General features: G+C 37.4%; 1 protein-coding gene across 14 annotated transcripts in view; it reads left to right on the forward strand.

The window, feature by feature from the left end:
* The window catches only part of ptprt (protein tyrosine phosphatase receptor type T), a 294,849-nt gene that overhangs the window by 214,106 nt on the left and 64,160 nt on the right, over positions 1–16,583 (forward strand). For 10 of the 14 annotated variants that reach the window (XM_025907170.1, XM_025907169.1, XM_025907163.1 and 7 more), the window contains 3 exons: positions 10,346–10,500; positions 16,232–16,312; positions 16,430–16,465. In XM_025907170.1, coding sequence (XP_025762955.1) covers positions 10,346–10,500; positions 16,232–16,312; positions 16,430–16,465 — 272 coding nt within the window. Of the gene's footprint in view, positions 1–992; positions 1,023–10,345; positions 10,501–16,231; positions 16,313–16,429; positions 16,466–16,583 lie in introns of all 14 variants that reach the window. The other 4 variants (XM_025907164.1, XM_019359142.2, XM_019359144.2 and 1 more) reach the window with 2 other exon arrangements.

The raw sequence follows: 16,583 nt of genomic DNA on the forward strand, positions 1-16,583 counted from the left end.
ACTATTTTTTTTTTTAATATTAAAAAATATATCTAATTAAGTACTGGACATAAATTTGTTTTTGTTTACTATAGAATGTGTACTAAAACACAAAATGAATGTACCTTTTTCTGAAGTACCATGCTACTTCTTTCAACTGCCCACAAATCATACACCTTGGTCAGTAGTTTCTTAACTGGAGTTGTCCCAAGTCCAATGCGACTATTTCAAATCCTATTAATAGATTGATTTGTATATTGAAACTGCTTTGTTTTATTTCTTTTATCTAATTTTCCTAATTTAAAATGAAAAAGTCATGTAGTTAATAATTTGATAGTGTGGGTGAAAGTTAAAGTTTTAACATCAGGGTACAAGACTGAATGATGGATTAATTAATGTGTTTTTATCTCCTAAAGTTAATGACCTGGTAAAGCTCTTATGAAAAAAAGTATAATTTTTTGGGTGAGTGAAGTAATCATTTCACAAGTCATAGATCTTCTTATCCAATTTATTTGATTGACTGCTGGCCGGTTCACAGCTGACTTACAGTGAAGCTTTTTTTTTTTTTTACCAAATATATCTTTGGACATGACTCTAGAATATTCCTTAGATGGTCTGTTATGCCTCAGCATGAACTTTTTTCTTGAGAATTTGCGAAGGAAAAATATATTAATCCAACATGCAGTAGAGAAAAATTAATTATATGCGTCAGCAACTAGATGTACTAATACATACAAAAAATAACCCATTCAGCATCTGTAAAAACAAAGTTAAATGACAGCAAATGTTTTCAGATGAGGACACATAGAAAAGCAAATTTAGGATTCAGACAGGCAGGCTGTACAGGTAGGTTGGGGAAAACAGTTGAAAGAAAATCAGGTAGTTTATCAATTTAAAATAAATACAAAGTCAGAAATAAATTTTCATTTAACTCATGAACTAATCCAATGTGTTTGTCCTTCTTCTGGGTTTTGCTCTGTTGTCATCATCGGCCTCACCTCACCATGCTTCAGAAGACATGCTTATTCCTACTCTTATTACCTGTAAGTAGAGATTTCACACCAGAAAAATTCCTTTCTCAGTCCGTTACTCTTTTTTTTTATCGCTACCTTTTGAGTTGTTACATTTTTGTCCTTTTTCATGTATACTGTTAAACCTGTATCTAAATTTACATATAAAGTATTTAATTATCAAAACATTTAAATCCTCTAAGCCATCACAGCTTTCAGAAAAATGGTCATAGTAGAATCAATCTTTCTTATTTATTTATTTTTAAGAGCCAGCTTGTCATTTGCACTGCATGATAAAATGTCTACTTTATTACCTGCCAAAGACAAATTCTTATTTGATGGTTGGTACACAAACACTGCAGCGTGCAGTCACAATAATGTTATTTGGCTTGAACATAAGTCTAGAGCAAGATAAAAGCAGGCACTTGGTAGCTTGCCAATAAAATTGCAGCAACACAGGAGAGATACAACATTATTTACAGTGTTACGCTGCCATATTAGAAATACTGACCCTCTTTAGCTGCTAGGAAAAACAAATGTTAGGGTAAAAATGTATTCATTCATTTAATCTTTACTACATGTGACATAAACTGCATGTGAATATATTAGAAAAGGATTGGGGAAAGTGTGTAATATCAATATTAAGTTCACTTAAAGGAGATATACATTTTAACCTCAGTTTACTGTGTATGTACATTTTGCATAGTAACTGCGCTCAAATAGTTTTGCTATTAAATATTTGGAATGTAAGAAGTCTAATACTTCTGACCATTCTGCTTTACATTCACAAGTTATATTCACCTGCTATACTGACTAACCAAATGTAATAGTGTAATTAATGTAATAGTAACACTATACAAAATATGAACTCCTTATGAAAAGACTTCTTCTCATTGTTGAGTATATATTTTTGGGTGGCTGAACTAACTACAGCGTGAGTTTAGCAGTGAGGGTAAATTTCAGCCAGACTTCATCTGCATTGTTTGCACGGCCCGTCTCTTAAAGTGTTTTCACCCTAAAAGGTCAATGTAATTCACTGTTATCTTCTCTACCAAGTGGCTATTTCCTTATTAACCAGTTCTAATGAGGCACTATTATAGCTGTCTGTTCATACACGCAGAAGCACGTACAGGCACACACACACACACGCACCAGTATACCTGCACAGTCACATGCACGCTGTTGCCCCAAGCTCCTGCACAAATCCTTGCTGAGAATTTCTAAAACTCTTCACTTCTGCAGCTGTCTTCAAAGCATCTGAACATTTCCTCCAGATCTCCAGCAGGCTCCTAACTGAGTAGAAAAGTCATCATATGCCAACACTTCTTTTTAAAACAGCCCCCCTGAGGCTTGTTGACCCACTGGAAATTGCTTTTTTATAGTATGAAACTGGCACAATTAGAAAGACAGCAGCCATCACTGTGGTTTTTCTGCTTTTGCACACTCGTGACAGTGTTTAATTAAAAAGGAGCATGACCTGCCATGCTGAATCTCATATAAATATGTCAGTGGAGACACAAGCAGACATCTTAAGAATAATCCTTGTAACAATAGTCAAAATCATACACCAACAAACCACAATAACAGCCTCGGACAAATGTACAGCTCACACACAGACTGATAGAGTAACCAGGAACTCAAGGATTGTCCATAGACGACAGTTTGGATTAATACACATAGACACAAATGCATGAAGACCTTGATTTATATGAAATATTTGAATTTGAGAAAAGTCTCTCTCACACAAACCTAATATAGTTCTTGGCATTTTTCTTTTGACTATAACTATCAGTACCTCTAAAGATCAAAATTCCACAATTTAAATACAATTACAAGCAGAAAAGATATGATGGAAACTAGGGGTGGGCGGTATAAACGGTATACGGTAGAAACGATATGATTGTGGCCAACGGTAGAGATTTTGACTATACCGCTCTACTGCGATAGTGCATGTTGATGGTGTCATCAAGCTGCGCCTGTTTTGGTCGAAAGCATCGCAGCAACTGCAAGCAATATCATATGCAAATTATGCCAGACGACAGTAATAGCAAGGAGACGAAGAATATGGGGAAAGCCAAAAACTGCGCTTCATCCATTTCCGTACCTTGATTCATTAATGTTGAATTCTCTCGCAGCTGCTCTATTCCCATGTTGTTGCTGTATTTTAATGATTAAATTCATATTGTGGATGGATTATCTCAGTTGTTCTCCTGACTGAAGTTTGGTCCGTTTACAGCATCCTGCCATGCGATTGCATTTGTCCCTAACCATCAGGAACGCTCACGTAAATTTTTATCAAGTGGAAAAAAGTTAGCATTCATCCTCCAGCTTCACTGTTTATGTTATGCTAACATCACGTAGTACATCATTATATACCAGCTAGCCCAACCCTAAAAAAGTTACTGCTGTTTAGTTTTCTGTCTTCCTTTATGTTGGAAGTGATAGCAGAGCTGTACGTTTTAATTTTTTCAGAAATCTCTCTCATGTTTAGGTGGAAACTAGCAAGCTAACTTCCTGCTAACTTCTAACTCCGTTAGATTTAATAAATTCTGTTTTCATGGATGCCTGGATGTTAAACCTAATTGTTACACCTGGTAAAGCAGCAATGCTGACCATTTTATTAAAGATGAAAGAAGTTAGACAGTTTTTAACTCCCAGTGATGCTGCAGTGTCTGTTTGAATTTGGGAACTGAAGCGGACAGAGTTTTGGACCTAGATTACTCCGCGAGGCTCCTGACTACGGTAGCCGTAATGCTCTGACAATCGGTGTGGCTTCGTAGCTTACCAAAGTTGTACTAAAACATTTTTTGACAGATTTTTGAGCGCCGTGTACCACATAAAATCGGGGTCAGGTCAGTAAGCACAACCAGAATTCATACATAAGGCGCACCGGATTATAAGGCGCACTGTCGATTTTTGAGAAAATTAAAGGATTTTAAATGCGCCTTATAGTGCGTAAAATACGGTATACAGAAGAAAAGAATATAACGCGATATATATCGTTACCGCACATGCTTCAAATTATACCGCGATATGAATTTGAGGCCATATCCCCCAGCCCTAATGGAAACATACAAATAAACATAACATATGACAACTAAATATGTAGTAAAGGGGTAATTAATAATTAAGAAGATGAAAATACACATACATTTTTCCTGTTTTTAAAAATTGGCTGTAATGCACAGACAGTCTCACCCATATATACATAGATGCACAGTTATAGCCCAAGGAGGTTTACTGTTAGATGAGAAGGGGATTTAAATTTGCACAAGACTCCTGCAATCCTGTAGTGTGTGTTTGTGTGTTTTGGTTCACTCTCTGTCTTTTCAACCTCTATCTCTCTCTTCACCTCTCTTTTTATCCCTCAATCTCTCCCTCCCTTGCTGGGTCTGTCTCTAAATCCTGTGATACGCAGATGAAAGTTTGTTTGGGCTTCGCCTGCAGCCTCCTCTGGAGCTACTGCTGTCATCCTGAAGTGACTGACTGCCTGTCTGACTTCAGCACTGGCTGGGGATGGCTCGAGGATATTTGAGCTATCTAGTTGCCAACCAAATGGCTGACGCCATTCTAGCCATAATACAGAAGTTCTCACTCAACAAAAGAAACAAATGGCGTCTCCCATGTTTGACTGGACGCCTTGAGGTTGCCGTGATCACTTGCCAAGCTTCAACTAAAATGAATGCAATTCTCTTGGCATGAGTTTGTATCAACAAGCCATACTGGCTGCCATGAAATAAATTCAGTTCAGAGTTTGCTTTCTGAAAATTGAAGAATGAATCATTTTCACAAAAACTTGAATAAGAATGTACAAGGTGCTTTTAAACATTTTTGGCCATTATCTTTCTATGTGTCAGCGATCTCGTCCATGGGGTCAAAACAGTAACTCTGCTACTGAAATATAGACATGGATGTCTAAAAGGTGAAGGAAGGAAGGAAACCGCTGTACTGTATTACCATTTTGATTTCAAATTAACGGTCTTACTTATCTTGAAAACAATATACTGGTAAATGGACTGATTCTTATATCTCAGAGCTTTTCTACTGTCCTGGAGCACTCAAAGCGCTTTATACAACATGCCACATTCACCCATTTACACAAGCACTTTCCCACGCATTCATACTCTGGATGGATGGATGCATCGAAGAGCAACTTGGAGCTAGTATCTTGCCCAAGGATATTTGGCATGCACACTGGGGGAGCCAGGGATCAAACCACAATCCTTCCGATCAGTAGATGACCTGCTTTACCTCCTGAGCTTCAGCTAAACTTTAACTCCCTGGATAGCAACTTTTGTATTTTATTATATAATTAGCAATGAGTTTTGGTAATGAATTTTACATATACAGCATTTTGGAAAAGGACCCATCAAGTGCTCAGGTTAATAGATCAAATAAGAAAGAATTAAACTTTATCCTGACGATATCTACTGATGCATTGATTCACCTCATTTCATCTCATCTCATGTCTCTCTATTATAATGTATCTTTTCTCCCACTCACACACAAAAAAAGACATTTCTGCCAAACATCTCTCATTATCAACCTATCAAACAGCTTACAATTAATGTCGCTGTGGCCACAAAGAAGTCCATGATTTTTGCCGTGGTTGCACTCGACAGGGTAACCTTAGTACTTAATGAACTGCCACCGTGACATTCATTAAAGAAGGATTATGTCGTGCTCAGTGCCACTTAGAATATGCAAGGAATTTGTCATTTAAATGAGTCCATTATTGGTATGAATGTGTGCTAGGTCGAGGTTTGGTGAAAGAGCGGGGAGGAGAGTGGGGAAGCCTTTCACACACTACAGGTTTTTGGCTTTTGCTTTTACTTCTCCTTCCACTTCATGCCTGCTTTTGCTGCATTGTTTCTACTTCTGTCACTTTCTTCATCTTCCACCTCTATCCCGGTTTTATTTTCCTTTCATTTTTCTCCTCAACTTCCCGTTTCTTATTTTTTTCTCCTTCTCTTCATTTTTTTTTATTTGGCTTTCCTTTCTTTGCTCTCCTCCTCCTCCTCCTCCTCTTCATCTCTGCCCACTTTTCTGTCAAAGTGCAGTCAGATAGTCAGGAATAGGCCACTCTAAGCTCCAATCACACAGGAGGTTTTGAGGCTCTGTCGCCTATAAATTGGTGTGGAGCATAGCAAGGTTGAACCTGGGGTTGATGGAAGGAAATGATTATGGGAGAAACTTTGTAAGGTCATTCCTTCTTTTCTCTTGTAGTTCTCCTGAAAATTTTCTTTCGAACATCGTTCATCTCACTCTCTCGTTTGTTTTTATGTTGTTGTTTTTTATTTATTGCCTCTTTATTGTTGAGCTGTTTCATTCGTCTTCCTCCTTTTTCATGTTCACTTTTCACCTCTGCTCTGTCTCTGGCTTATCATCTGTCTTTGATTTTTACTTCTCTGTCTTTCTCTCCCTGGCTTAAGTGCTTAAGGGCAACTATAGCTCATCATCTGATCCCAGGCTCTCAAAAACAAACACACACACAGACACACACACACACACACTATAATGTGTTTACTGCTTTAATTTCATATCTCTACATATCTCTCTCAGTCACAAACAAACATTATTTTTAGTATTATTCTGTTAGCCAATGGAATCATGGGGATGAAAAGGGATCTTGCCTTCGCTTTTGACCTCACACTTATTGCTTCCTGACCCTTAGTGGGCTTAACAAATGCAACACACACACACACACACACAGCTATTTTTTTTAAATTCATGTTTTATAGATGCTGTTTAGCCAGCTGCCCTTAAGAAACAGATTCAGTTTGTCCTTTGGATGTTTATTGACATATTTTTGGAGTACATAGTTTTAATTTCATGTCTCACTAACAACATATAGTAGTGAAACAATCCTGTAGCAAGTAAGTAAGACCCACGATTATTCACTCTAGGTATGAGTGACATTGTGTTTTCTATATTTGCCTTTTAGAGTGACTGTGCAAGACACTGCAGGTTTTCAGAGACACGTGTAAGCAGGCGTATTAGGCGGATTCGTGATAAGTCACTTAGGAACACACCCACTCACTGCCCAGTGTACACCAACAGTCCAATACAACAGACACATGTAACACTTAGACACAGCCAAAAACACTGAATGTCCAGCACCTGCAGTGCATACACAGATATCAAGGAGATCAAGCGTTTACTCATAGAAACAACAACACACATACACATCCAACTATTATAACCATTTCTTGTACACAGCCCACTATATACCATTCGTGACTAGATCTCAGATACTTAAAGTAAGCAGAAAGTTGTGTTGGTGGATTCTGAAGGAGGTTTTTCTCCTCGAAAACTCAGAGAAAGAAGTATGAGGAATTTTATAGGACAAATCTGCAAAATTTATTTATATTTACTCTATTTTGAAATACATGTTAGCGATAGAGTTTGTTGATCATTCGCAAACTAAGGTACCACTTAGAAAACACTGAGAAATATATGAGGAGAAATGTATGAAGAAGGAAAGTAATGCCTCATGATCTGAAGCATACAAGATCATCTGTCAGCCATGGTGGAAGCAATGACATGGCATGGAGTCATTTCTGCTGTCTTTTTAAGACACTATTGGAAAAAAGGATATGCCAAAAAAAAGTATCCTTTTTAGGATCTAAAAGCAAACAATGTGGTAAGTCTGTGGCTCAGGTGGTAGACTTGGTTGTCCAGTAATTACAGGGTGGGGTGTATGATCCCTGGTCCCTCTTCATGGCAAAGTGTCCTTGGATATGACTCCTGACTGCAGGTGAGAACCTCATGTAGCAGCTTCTTCAGTAAGTATTTGGCGTGAGTAGTTTAATAAATATCACACTCTATAAGTGTTTTGCAAAATTAAATGGTTCTTTTGCGAGTGTAGACAATTTACAGGTTTCCTTTAGTAGATCACTTGGGCCTTTGATTTCAAAGTAAATTCAATTAAATTGTGGTTTAAAGCGCATCCACAAGGTTATTTTTTATATCAAAACAATATAAAAAGGTACACTTCTACATTAAAGGGCAGCTATTCTGCTGAGCCTATCGGCATCCAAATCAAGCAGGTAATGAAGGTCTGGCTACTCTCCCATGAATAGACTGTTCTTAGTTCAGACAGATTGACCCGTGTACCATTTAGTTATTCAATTTTAATTATAATTACTTCCAGTAATATACAGTGCATTTAATTGAAATGCACAATGATTCATACAATTTAAACATATTTAACATCAACAAAATGCCCTTGTTTGTCTTTTGTTTTAAATCACGGTATTATTGTTTTACTTCATGTGAATCGATTGTTCATGGGCACTTAAAGGCAAATGCTTGCAAAATACAACATACACTGCGAAATAGATATTTTCTGATTTTATAATTTAATGTTCTGTAGCCTTTGGTATCCAATTATTCTGATAGTGAAGCTCTTTTAGTCTTTTAAAGTCTTTTAAATCCAGGGAAAATGAGACTACATGTTTTTAGCCTTTTTCACACTTTAAAATTTGACAAGCCTTCTGGGCTCCTAATGACACACAAAGTCTGGAGAGTGGTCAGGATTTGGACACAGCTGTCTAGTCAAGGTGATGTCCAAGCCAAGAGTTTCCTCATATAGAAATGAGTCAAACTGCAGAGCTTATTTAAGTCACACTGTCGAACTGTTCTGTATCTAGAGAACAATATGTCACACTGATATTTAAAGTAGCACGTTAATTATCACTTCTGTGTTCATCAGTCATTTTTTGGGAGCAGTTTTTAGAAGATGACCAAGTGGATAAATAGGTAACTCTCATGCGGTGTTGAAAGCCAATGAGTAAAAATATATTTTAGGATGGGATTTGAAAAGACTGACGGTCGGGGCCTTCTGGAGAGGTAAATCATTCCACATTTTCGGCGCCACAACCACGAATGCCCGGTCACCTCTGTGAACCAGCCTCGACTTAGAAGTGGCCAAGAGCAAAAGATCACTTGATCTTAGAGCTCTAGGGGGCATATAAAGCTGCAGTAAGTCAGACAGATATTCTGGAGCCTGACCGTTCAGAGATTTATAAGTCATCAACAAAATTTTGTATTTAATTTTGTATTTATTTTATATAGTACTTTATTCTATGAATTTAAGCAGTTTTTGGACTGTGGCAGTAAGCCGGCATAACAGGAGGAAACCCACACAGCAAACTCCACACAACAAGGTCCAAGCTTGGGTTCAAACCAGAAACCTTCTTGCTTTGAGGTTACAGTACTAACCACTATATTATCATGTTGTATAGGATATGATAGTAAAAGTACGCTTTATCTTGATATTTCCGTTAGTTCTGGTGAATCTACTGGACAATGTCAGATTGTAATGGTTTTCTGTCACTTCTACCATCTGGTCTCTCAGTGGACCTAAAGCTGAAGGTTCAGGCAAAACTCAAAATAGTCGATGCAAAATGGCCAACAGATGGGCGTTGTGGCAGATAAGTGGAAGAAAAAATATCAAAGGATACATTCACACTCAAGGGGCATCTCATCAGCAGTCACTGCATAACTACCCTTACCATTATATACAGTCACTTTAGAAGCCCCACATGTTCCAGAAGTACTGAATGTCAACCTCTCCACATTGAATCAGATCACCTATATTTTTCCCCTTGCTCTAGTAATATAAGAGGGGACAAAATAACAGCTTACCCTGTAATTTCTAAGGCTTTTCTATACATACATAGGCCATTTGTAAAACGCTTTTTTATGCAGTTTGCTCATTTTTCAACAGGAAACAGTTTCAATTTTTGGAAAAACCCCCTTAGAATGATGATATGGAGAAATTTTTTTTTTATTGTTGGTGTAAACTGGTAGAACACACCTTTTGAAAAGATGATGCAGATGCACATGTTTACTTGCTGATTGGGTTTAACTACTCATTATTCCATTGTTTGTCATAACTAAGCGAGCACATCCAATTTTAAATGTGGTGCAATTTTTAAAAATAGCCAGCATTTCTCTGTTTATTGTGTAAACTTAAACTACGTTGTATGTCAAAATGATATCCCTAGTCATTTTGACCTGTAGTTTCAAAAATATATCTTTTATATAATATTTGCTGTGAAATGTATCTCTGCCTACACTATAGTGCTCAGAACTCACTGTTCATTCTTATATCACCATTTATTCTCTTTTGTTTCAAGTCACTGCATATAATGAAGAAAATGTTCTCTTTTCTTAGTGTTCTCGCCATAAGTCATCTTCCAAAGAGTATTGTTGTTCCGTAAAGAATATTTCTTTGCATATGTGCCTTTGTGTTTACGCACTGCATGTGGATGTAAGGAATTGCATGCATTTCTGTATGTGAATAATTCATCTTTGTGTATCCTTGTTTTTATGTTTTTGAACATTTATAGAAAGTTGGCCAAAAAGCAGAAGGAAACTGCTAGCAGCTCCACTCAGCAGAGGGAGATGGGTCCAGTCACCACAGCTGATAAGAGCACCACTAAAGTCAGCACCTTACACAAAGATGACCCCTTTTCCACCTCCAACCAGGACCTCAATGGGTTCAGTAAGTCAAAATGCTCCACAGTTCTAGCCCTAACGTGCATCCAGAAGATATCAGCTTTAAATGGCACCCTAATGTTGTTTTACAGGAAAATATAATACTACATTGTGCTATCCAATTGTATACCAAGAATTATTAACAATACTCAACATGTCTGCGAGACATTGTATTCTTTCTGCAAAGCGTTAAGAAAAAAGAACAAAAACCCCACAGATTAAAATAATTTGCTGTTTCTCTGTAAGTTAACTTACACATTATAAAGTTTCTTTTCCCCTTGTCACTCCCTAAAATATGCATATGCTAGGACTCTGTACCATTAATCATTTTGTCACATTCATTTATTCAAATAGTGGACATTTCATTTTTATAATAAAACTCTCCATATGGCCGTCTTTCACCCATAGTGTGTTGTGCTGCTTCACTAGCCTCCATCGTACTTAGTGCTGTTTTAACAATTTTCAGCTGAGCTCTCTATTTTTTCCCTTTATGTGGTGCTTTATACACTACAGTATAAGTGTGCATATCCTCTTTCACAGCATATTCCACACATTTCAACTACAATCTTGTGAGAGTTGGCAGGCCTTGATTTGTTGGGGAGTAGTCCCAGCTTTTTATAAAACTGTGTGTCATTCTGATGTAATTAGACAAGACCTCTCAGGAGGGCATTTTCACTTGAAAATGTCATGCTGGCCTTTTGGGAGTGCTTGACCACTGAAAGCCAGGGATGGTGAAGAGGGACTAAGTACCAAGCTAATGCTGGACGTAATTGCCTGCACTCTTTTTCTAACTGTCTGTGCTGCAGTTTTGATGTAAAATAATGTTTTTGTACTGAAAATACTTAAAGCAGACCACTTTTATCTGGAGTGTAGGACCTATATATGCTGTAAAATTAGCAGGTGATGTTTTAATTTTGAGAGGTTACTTGCTTTCAAATAGACCTTGCAATTAGTTTTTGCATTTGCAACATATAGAAAAAGGAGCTAACCTTCATCTTGACATTTAATGTTTTATCAGCCATAAGTCCACAAGTCTTTGGACAATGACAATGATTTTTTTTGTAATTTTGCCAGTTTACTGACACAGTACACCTTAAAACAACTGATCAGATGACATTGAAGGGCAGACTTTGAGCTTTAATTCAAGGGATTAAACACATGCTTTGGATGTATTGTTTAAGAATTGCAGCGATTCGTACACAGTCTCACTTTTTCAAAGGCTCAAAAGTAATTTGACAACTGACTTAAATGTTTTTATGGCTAGGTGAGGCTTGTTCCCTCATTACTTTAGTTAAGATATATAATATATAAGAGAAAGAGAAAAAGATTTTAAAAAAACTTCTACAGTTGATTCCAACTTTTTAACTTGCATTTAGTAGCTGTTTCAGTATAATGTCCAAAGAGATGCTGACGCAAATGAAGAAGCCCATCATTAGAGGGAAAAACCCAATAACAGAGTGGAATCATACCAACCCAATGCATAGCACATTATCTGGTGGGTGGAGGCATGCTGGGGGATGTATGGGTGTCGCTGGAACCGTGTTATTAGTATTCATTGATAATCTAACTGGTGATGAAAGTAGCATGATGAATTCTAAAGTGTACGTACGTGTCTCTGCTCAGATTCAGCCTAATGCTGAAAAACTGATCGGAGAGCACCTCAGTGTAAACAGATAATGACCTAAACCATAATGCAAATACAACCAAAGATTTTCTCAAGGAAGAGAAATGGGATACTTTTGAATGGCCAAGTGAATGACCTGATCTGGAAGCTGGAAACTGAAGGCAGAAAGACCCATAAAAAAGCTGCAGCTGATGGTGGATGCACTAAAGACCAATCAGAGTATCTCAAAGGCAGAAATAGTATTTGGTGATGTCTATCAGGCAGTCATTGCACGGAGGCAATAAATACAAAGAAATATGTTATTAAACAAAAACTTATGGACCAAACTGTAATTCCCTTTATTCAATTAGAAACAACTACCCTAGGTCTATAAATATGTTTATGGTTTTTGAATGTATAAGACAGAAGCTTGACATCCTCTGCTTCTTGAGAACTTACTAGACCTTCCCTGTAGCCAAACAAAATTTCAGCATTGAAACTGAATTTCTTTATGAAATTTTTCAGAATATGTGAAATGAAGATTTGGATATGTAAAACAGACTTGACTTTGCCCCTTGTGAGCTTAGGAAAGATGGTACAAAACTTTGTCAAGGTTACACATATAACAATATGACTCATTCTCTTTTTTTGTTCTGTGCTTACAGTGTCTTGTGAATATTTGAAAAAGAAATAAAGAAATTGTACACACACACACACACACACACACACACGCACCATAGTCACCAATCCAAGCTCAGTCTTAATGAGACAGAGAAAAATGCTGACACAAGATAGGGGACCCAATAATATTTGCGGAAATGGACCCTCACAGGGCAAATAACCTTTTTGTGTTATTGCGTTTTCACCCAGTCACCAGCTTACTTCACAGGACATTGCTGCCAAAGCAGATTTCTTTTTGTATGCAGGTACACTCCTCACTGTATTAAAGTTGAGCTTCTTTCTCCGGCACATTAGCATACAGTGCCGGTACACATGAGACGTGAGGGATTTTATCATAGAAGAGGAGAAAATATGTTGTTTGGGGGTATTAGGAGAGGAGAGCATAGGGAAGAGACTAGAGAATAGGCAGAGGAAAGAGGACAATGGAGAGAGAAGACGAAACTTAAATAATCAGCAGTAGAGAAATTGGGCCATTGTATCAGAAAAACATTACAGCAAACAGAGTATCATAGTTTGAATAACAATTAGGCGGGACGGGTGAATGGATGTGTAGTGGGGTGTGTGTGTGTGTGTGTGTGTGTGCACGTGCGCATGTGTGCTTAATGGGGATTCATCATCCATCCATTTTTTTTAGGACATTAGTCTACTGCCACTTTTTCTAAATAAACACTATTTATTTGGGAAGAGAGAATATCACACATTGGTTATAGAATCTGTTCTTGGTGTTTCACAAGGACTTTCATTATTACATAGTAATCTGGTTATCAGGAATATTCCTAAAGTAAGAGACGATTCCTGAAACCACCTTACCCATTGGAAACCGCAAAATGACAGCAGAGTTTTTTGTTGTTGTTGTTGTGTTTAAAAAGAAAAACGTATCAAATCTTTGTGGAGTTTGCATGTTCTTCTCTGTTTCTGTGGGTTTGCTACTCCAGGTTTCTTCCATAATCCAAAGACATGCCATTAGTGGGCTCAGGTGATTCTAAATATCCTCTAGGTATGTATGTGAGTGTGAATGTTTGTCTGTCTCTTTGTGTGAGCCCAGAGACAGACAAGCCACCTGTCCAGGGTGCACCCTGCCTCTCGCTCTACTCACTCCAGCCCCTGGAAGATGGATGGAATCTAACACTAGCACTAATTACAAATATAATATATAACTACTATATGCTTAAATAAACAATACAAATGGAATGTATCTGGGAAACCAAAGAAAAATGACATAGGAGAAACAGCAACAATGTAGAGATGAAAAAAACAGGAGTTACAGAGGAAAAGATGGAAAATAAATGCACATTATCTTGTGATCTGCTCAGTGAACATAAAAGGAACCTTTTCACTTTAGACCATCAAATTTCACAGATAATAAAAAACAAACACATTCATAAGTGATGTCTATGCTAACATGTAAATGAGCCGAGTGGCTACAGACAAAGAACAGTCACCTTTGAGTGAGCATAAACATGTGCACCCATATGCTTAAAGGTCTTAAGAGATATTATGTGTGTAGGTTAGCTATGCTATATAATGTGGATTATTGAACAGGCTAGCTAGCATATAATATGTAACAGTCAGTCTCCCAGCACTCCCCTTAGGGTTTGTCTTATTGTATTTGTTTATATGTGGGCCTCTGTCTATCCCAGATATCATTTATTTATGGCCCCTAGAAGTCTCTGTGTATATGTGAAAGGTATAGTGTATGTGCAAGGACTTATAGGTTTTAGTCACTATTTAATAAACCAAGTCCCAGTGGTCAGTCACATTTATTACCAATGACATATCTGCTAAACTACTTTCAGCTTTGCTTCATTGACCTTATTCCCATGGTGGCCAATTTGAACTGGCAATAGCAATTTTGACTAACCACCTCGATGAGACAGAATGTTACAAGAATTTTAGTAAACTAAAACTCAGTAAACTAAAAAGTGCACTGTAATGCTTTTGTTCCATCTGTAACTGGGCTGTTATGCACTGGATTTAAGGGTATTCTGAGACAGATCTGTCACTCTCATTTGGAGTGATAACTGTGTGTCCAGAGTTCACCGTTCATATTTCTGTGTATTGCTAGGAGACATATGTAATTGTCAACTAATAAGTGACAAATTACATGAATACTATTGTTACTTTTCAAGGGATGTGTGAAAATAACAAAACGTGTCCAGGTTGAAAAAAATGAGACAGGGAGGCAAAATTGTTCAATTAAAGGCTTTTATTAATTTCTATTACTAATTAAACTAAAAGAGACGGAGAAGCGGCTATCACCTTTAAAAAAAAGAAAAACAACAAAACCCAGGAGTTGTTCACTAAACTGAAAAGTAAGTCAAAAAGCTAAATGACCGAAACACACTGCTTTCAACAAAGCAGGAATACACAGCCACCGCACATACAGCTAATAATCTGTAAAACCAACAAGGATCTAGACCGGGGGTGGGGAAACTCCAGGCCTCAAGGGCCGGTGTCCCGCAGGTTTTATATGTGTCCTTGAGCCAACACAGCTGATTTATATGGCTAAATTATGTCCTCAGCATCTGTTGAAGTTCTTCAGAGACCTGGTAATGAACTAATCGTTTGATTCAGGTGTGTTGACCCAGGTTGATATCTAAAACCTGCAGGACTCCGGCCCTTGAGGCCTGGAGTTTCCCACCCCTGCTCTAGACTTTACCTTTCTCTCTCGCCTTAAGCTCTACAAAAAGGGTGGCACCTATGACAGGAAGGGTCAAATTAGCACATGCAAGTACTGTGTTTACAATTTCTTATCAATGACTTCTTTAAAAATGTTGTTTTAGTCCAAACTACTATCATTGGTATGGGTTATAAATATAAATAAATCATAAATCCTACAGAATGCTTATATTGTGTTTTCTAAAACAAATTGTGATCTTCCTATCCATTGGTCTTTTTCGGCTTCGTTTTTACACCAGACTTTAGTGCACAATTATTGGAATATAAGCCCTGTTATCCTCAAAATTCAATATTGTTAGCTATAATGGTGCCATTAGTTTTATTGAGTTGCCCCCTGAACTGCTGAATATAGGATACTGATCTGTCTTTCTGTGGATTTTTTTTTTTTGAAAAATTTCATGTCGTATGATATTATGTTTTTGCTTTTTTTTTCTTATCAAACCTGACCCTCTTCTTTTTGAACCTCCTGATTCATGTACCTCTTCTCCTTCTCATGTTGCATGTTTCACTTTCTTACTCTTATGCTTGTTTCATCTAAAACTTCACTGTACAACTTTTCATTTTATATATATTTTTTGCTCTTATTCCTTTACCTACCATAAATTCCTCTTCATTCTGCCCCATCGTTCCTGTCTACATTTACTTCTCCTTGTCCACCCTAACCTCCTTCTCTCTTTCCCTTTCTCTCTCGCATCCTCCTTTTTCATCTTCTGCCTTTTTTATTGTTTTGAATTCTCTTTTTCACCTTCTTTTCACCTTTCTGTCTCCTTCCCAGCTTCTCCTTCTCCCTGCTCCTTCTCAGTGCAAGGAAGCAAGATGCTGCAGAGCAAATCCCTGCTGAATTCCTACTACTCAGGTACACACACATCCTCACACACTATCTGTCTGTCTGTCTTTTAATTTTACATCGAAGTGAATGCTATTCATAACTGAGCACTTGCGTTTTCATTTATGACTGTGAATATCTTTGCAGTGTCCAAAGAGCCAGTTCCAGCCACAACTTCTATAGGTAAGAATTTGGATTTCTATGAGTTTCCTTTCTCAAGGCATAAATCTGATGTACTAATGTTTGCAATATGCAATTTATTGCTAATTGCACTGATACATGAAGCAGAAAAAATGCATGT

The sequence above is a fragment of the Oreochromis niloticus genome, linkage group LG5, assembly GCF_001858045.2.
Source record: "Oreochromis niloticus isolate F11D_XX linkage group LG5, O_niloticus_UMD_NMBU, whole genome shotgun sequence".
NCBI classification, from domain to species: Eukaryota; Metazoa; Chordata; class Actinopteri; order Cichliformes; family Cichlidae; genus Oreochromis; species Oreochromis niloticus.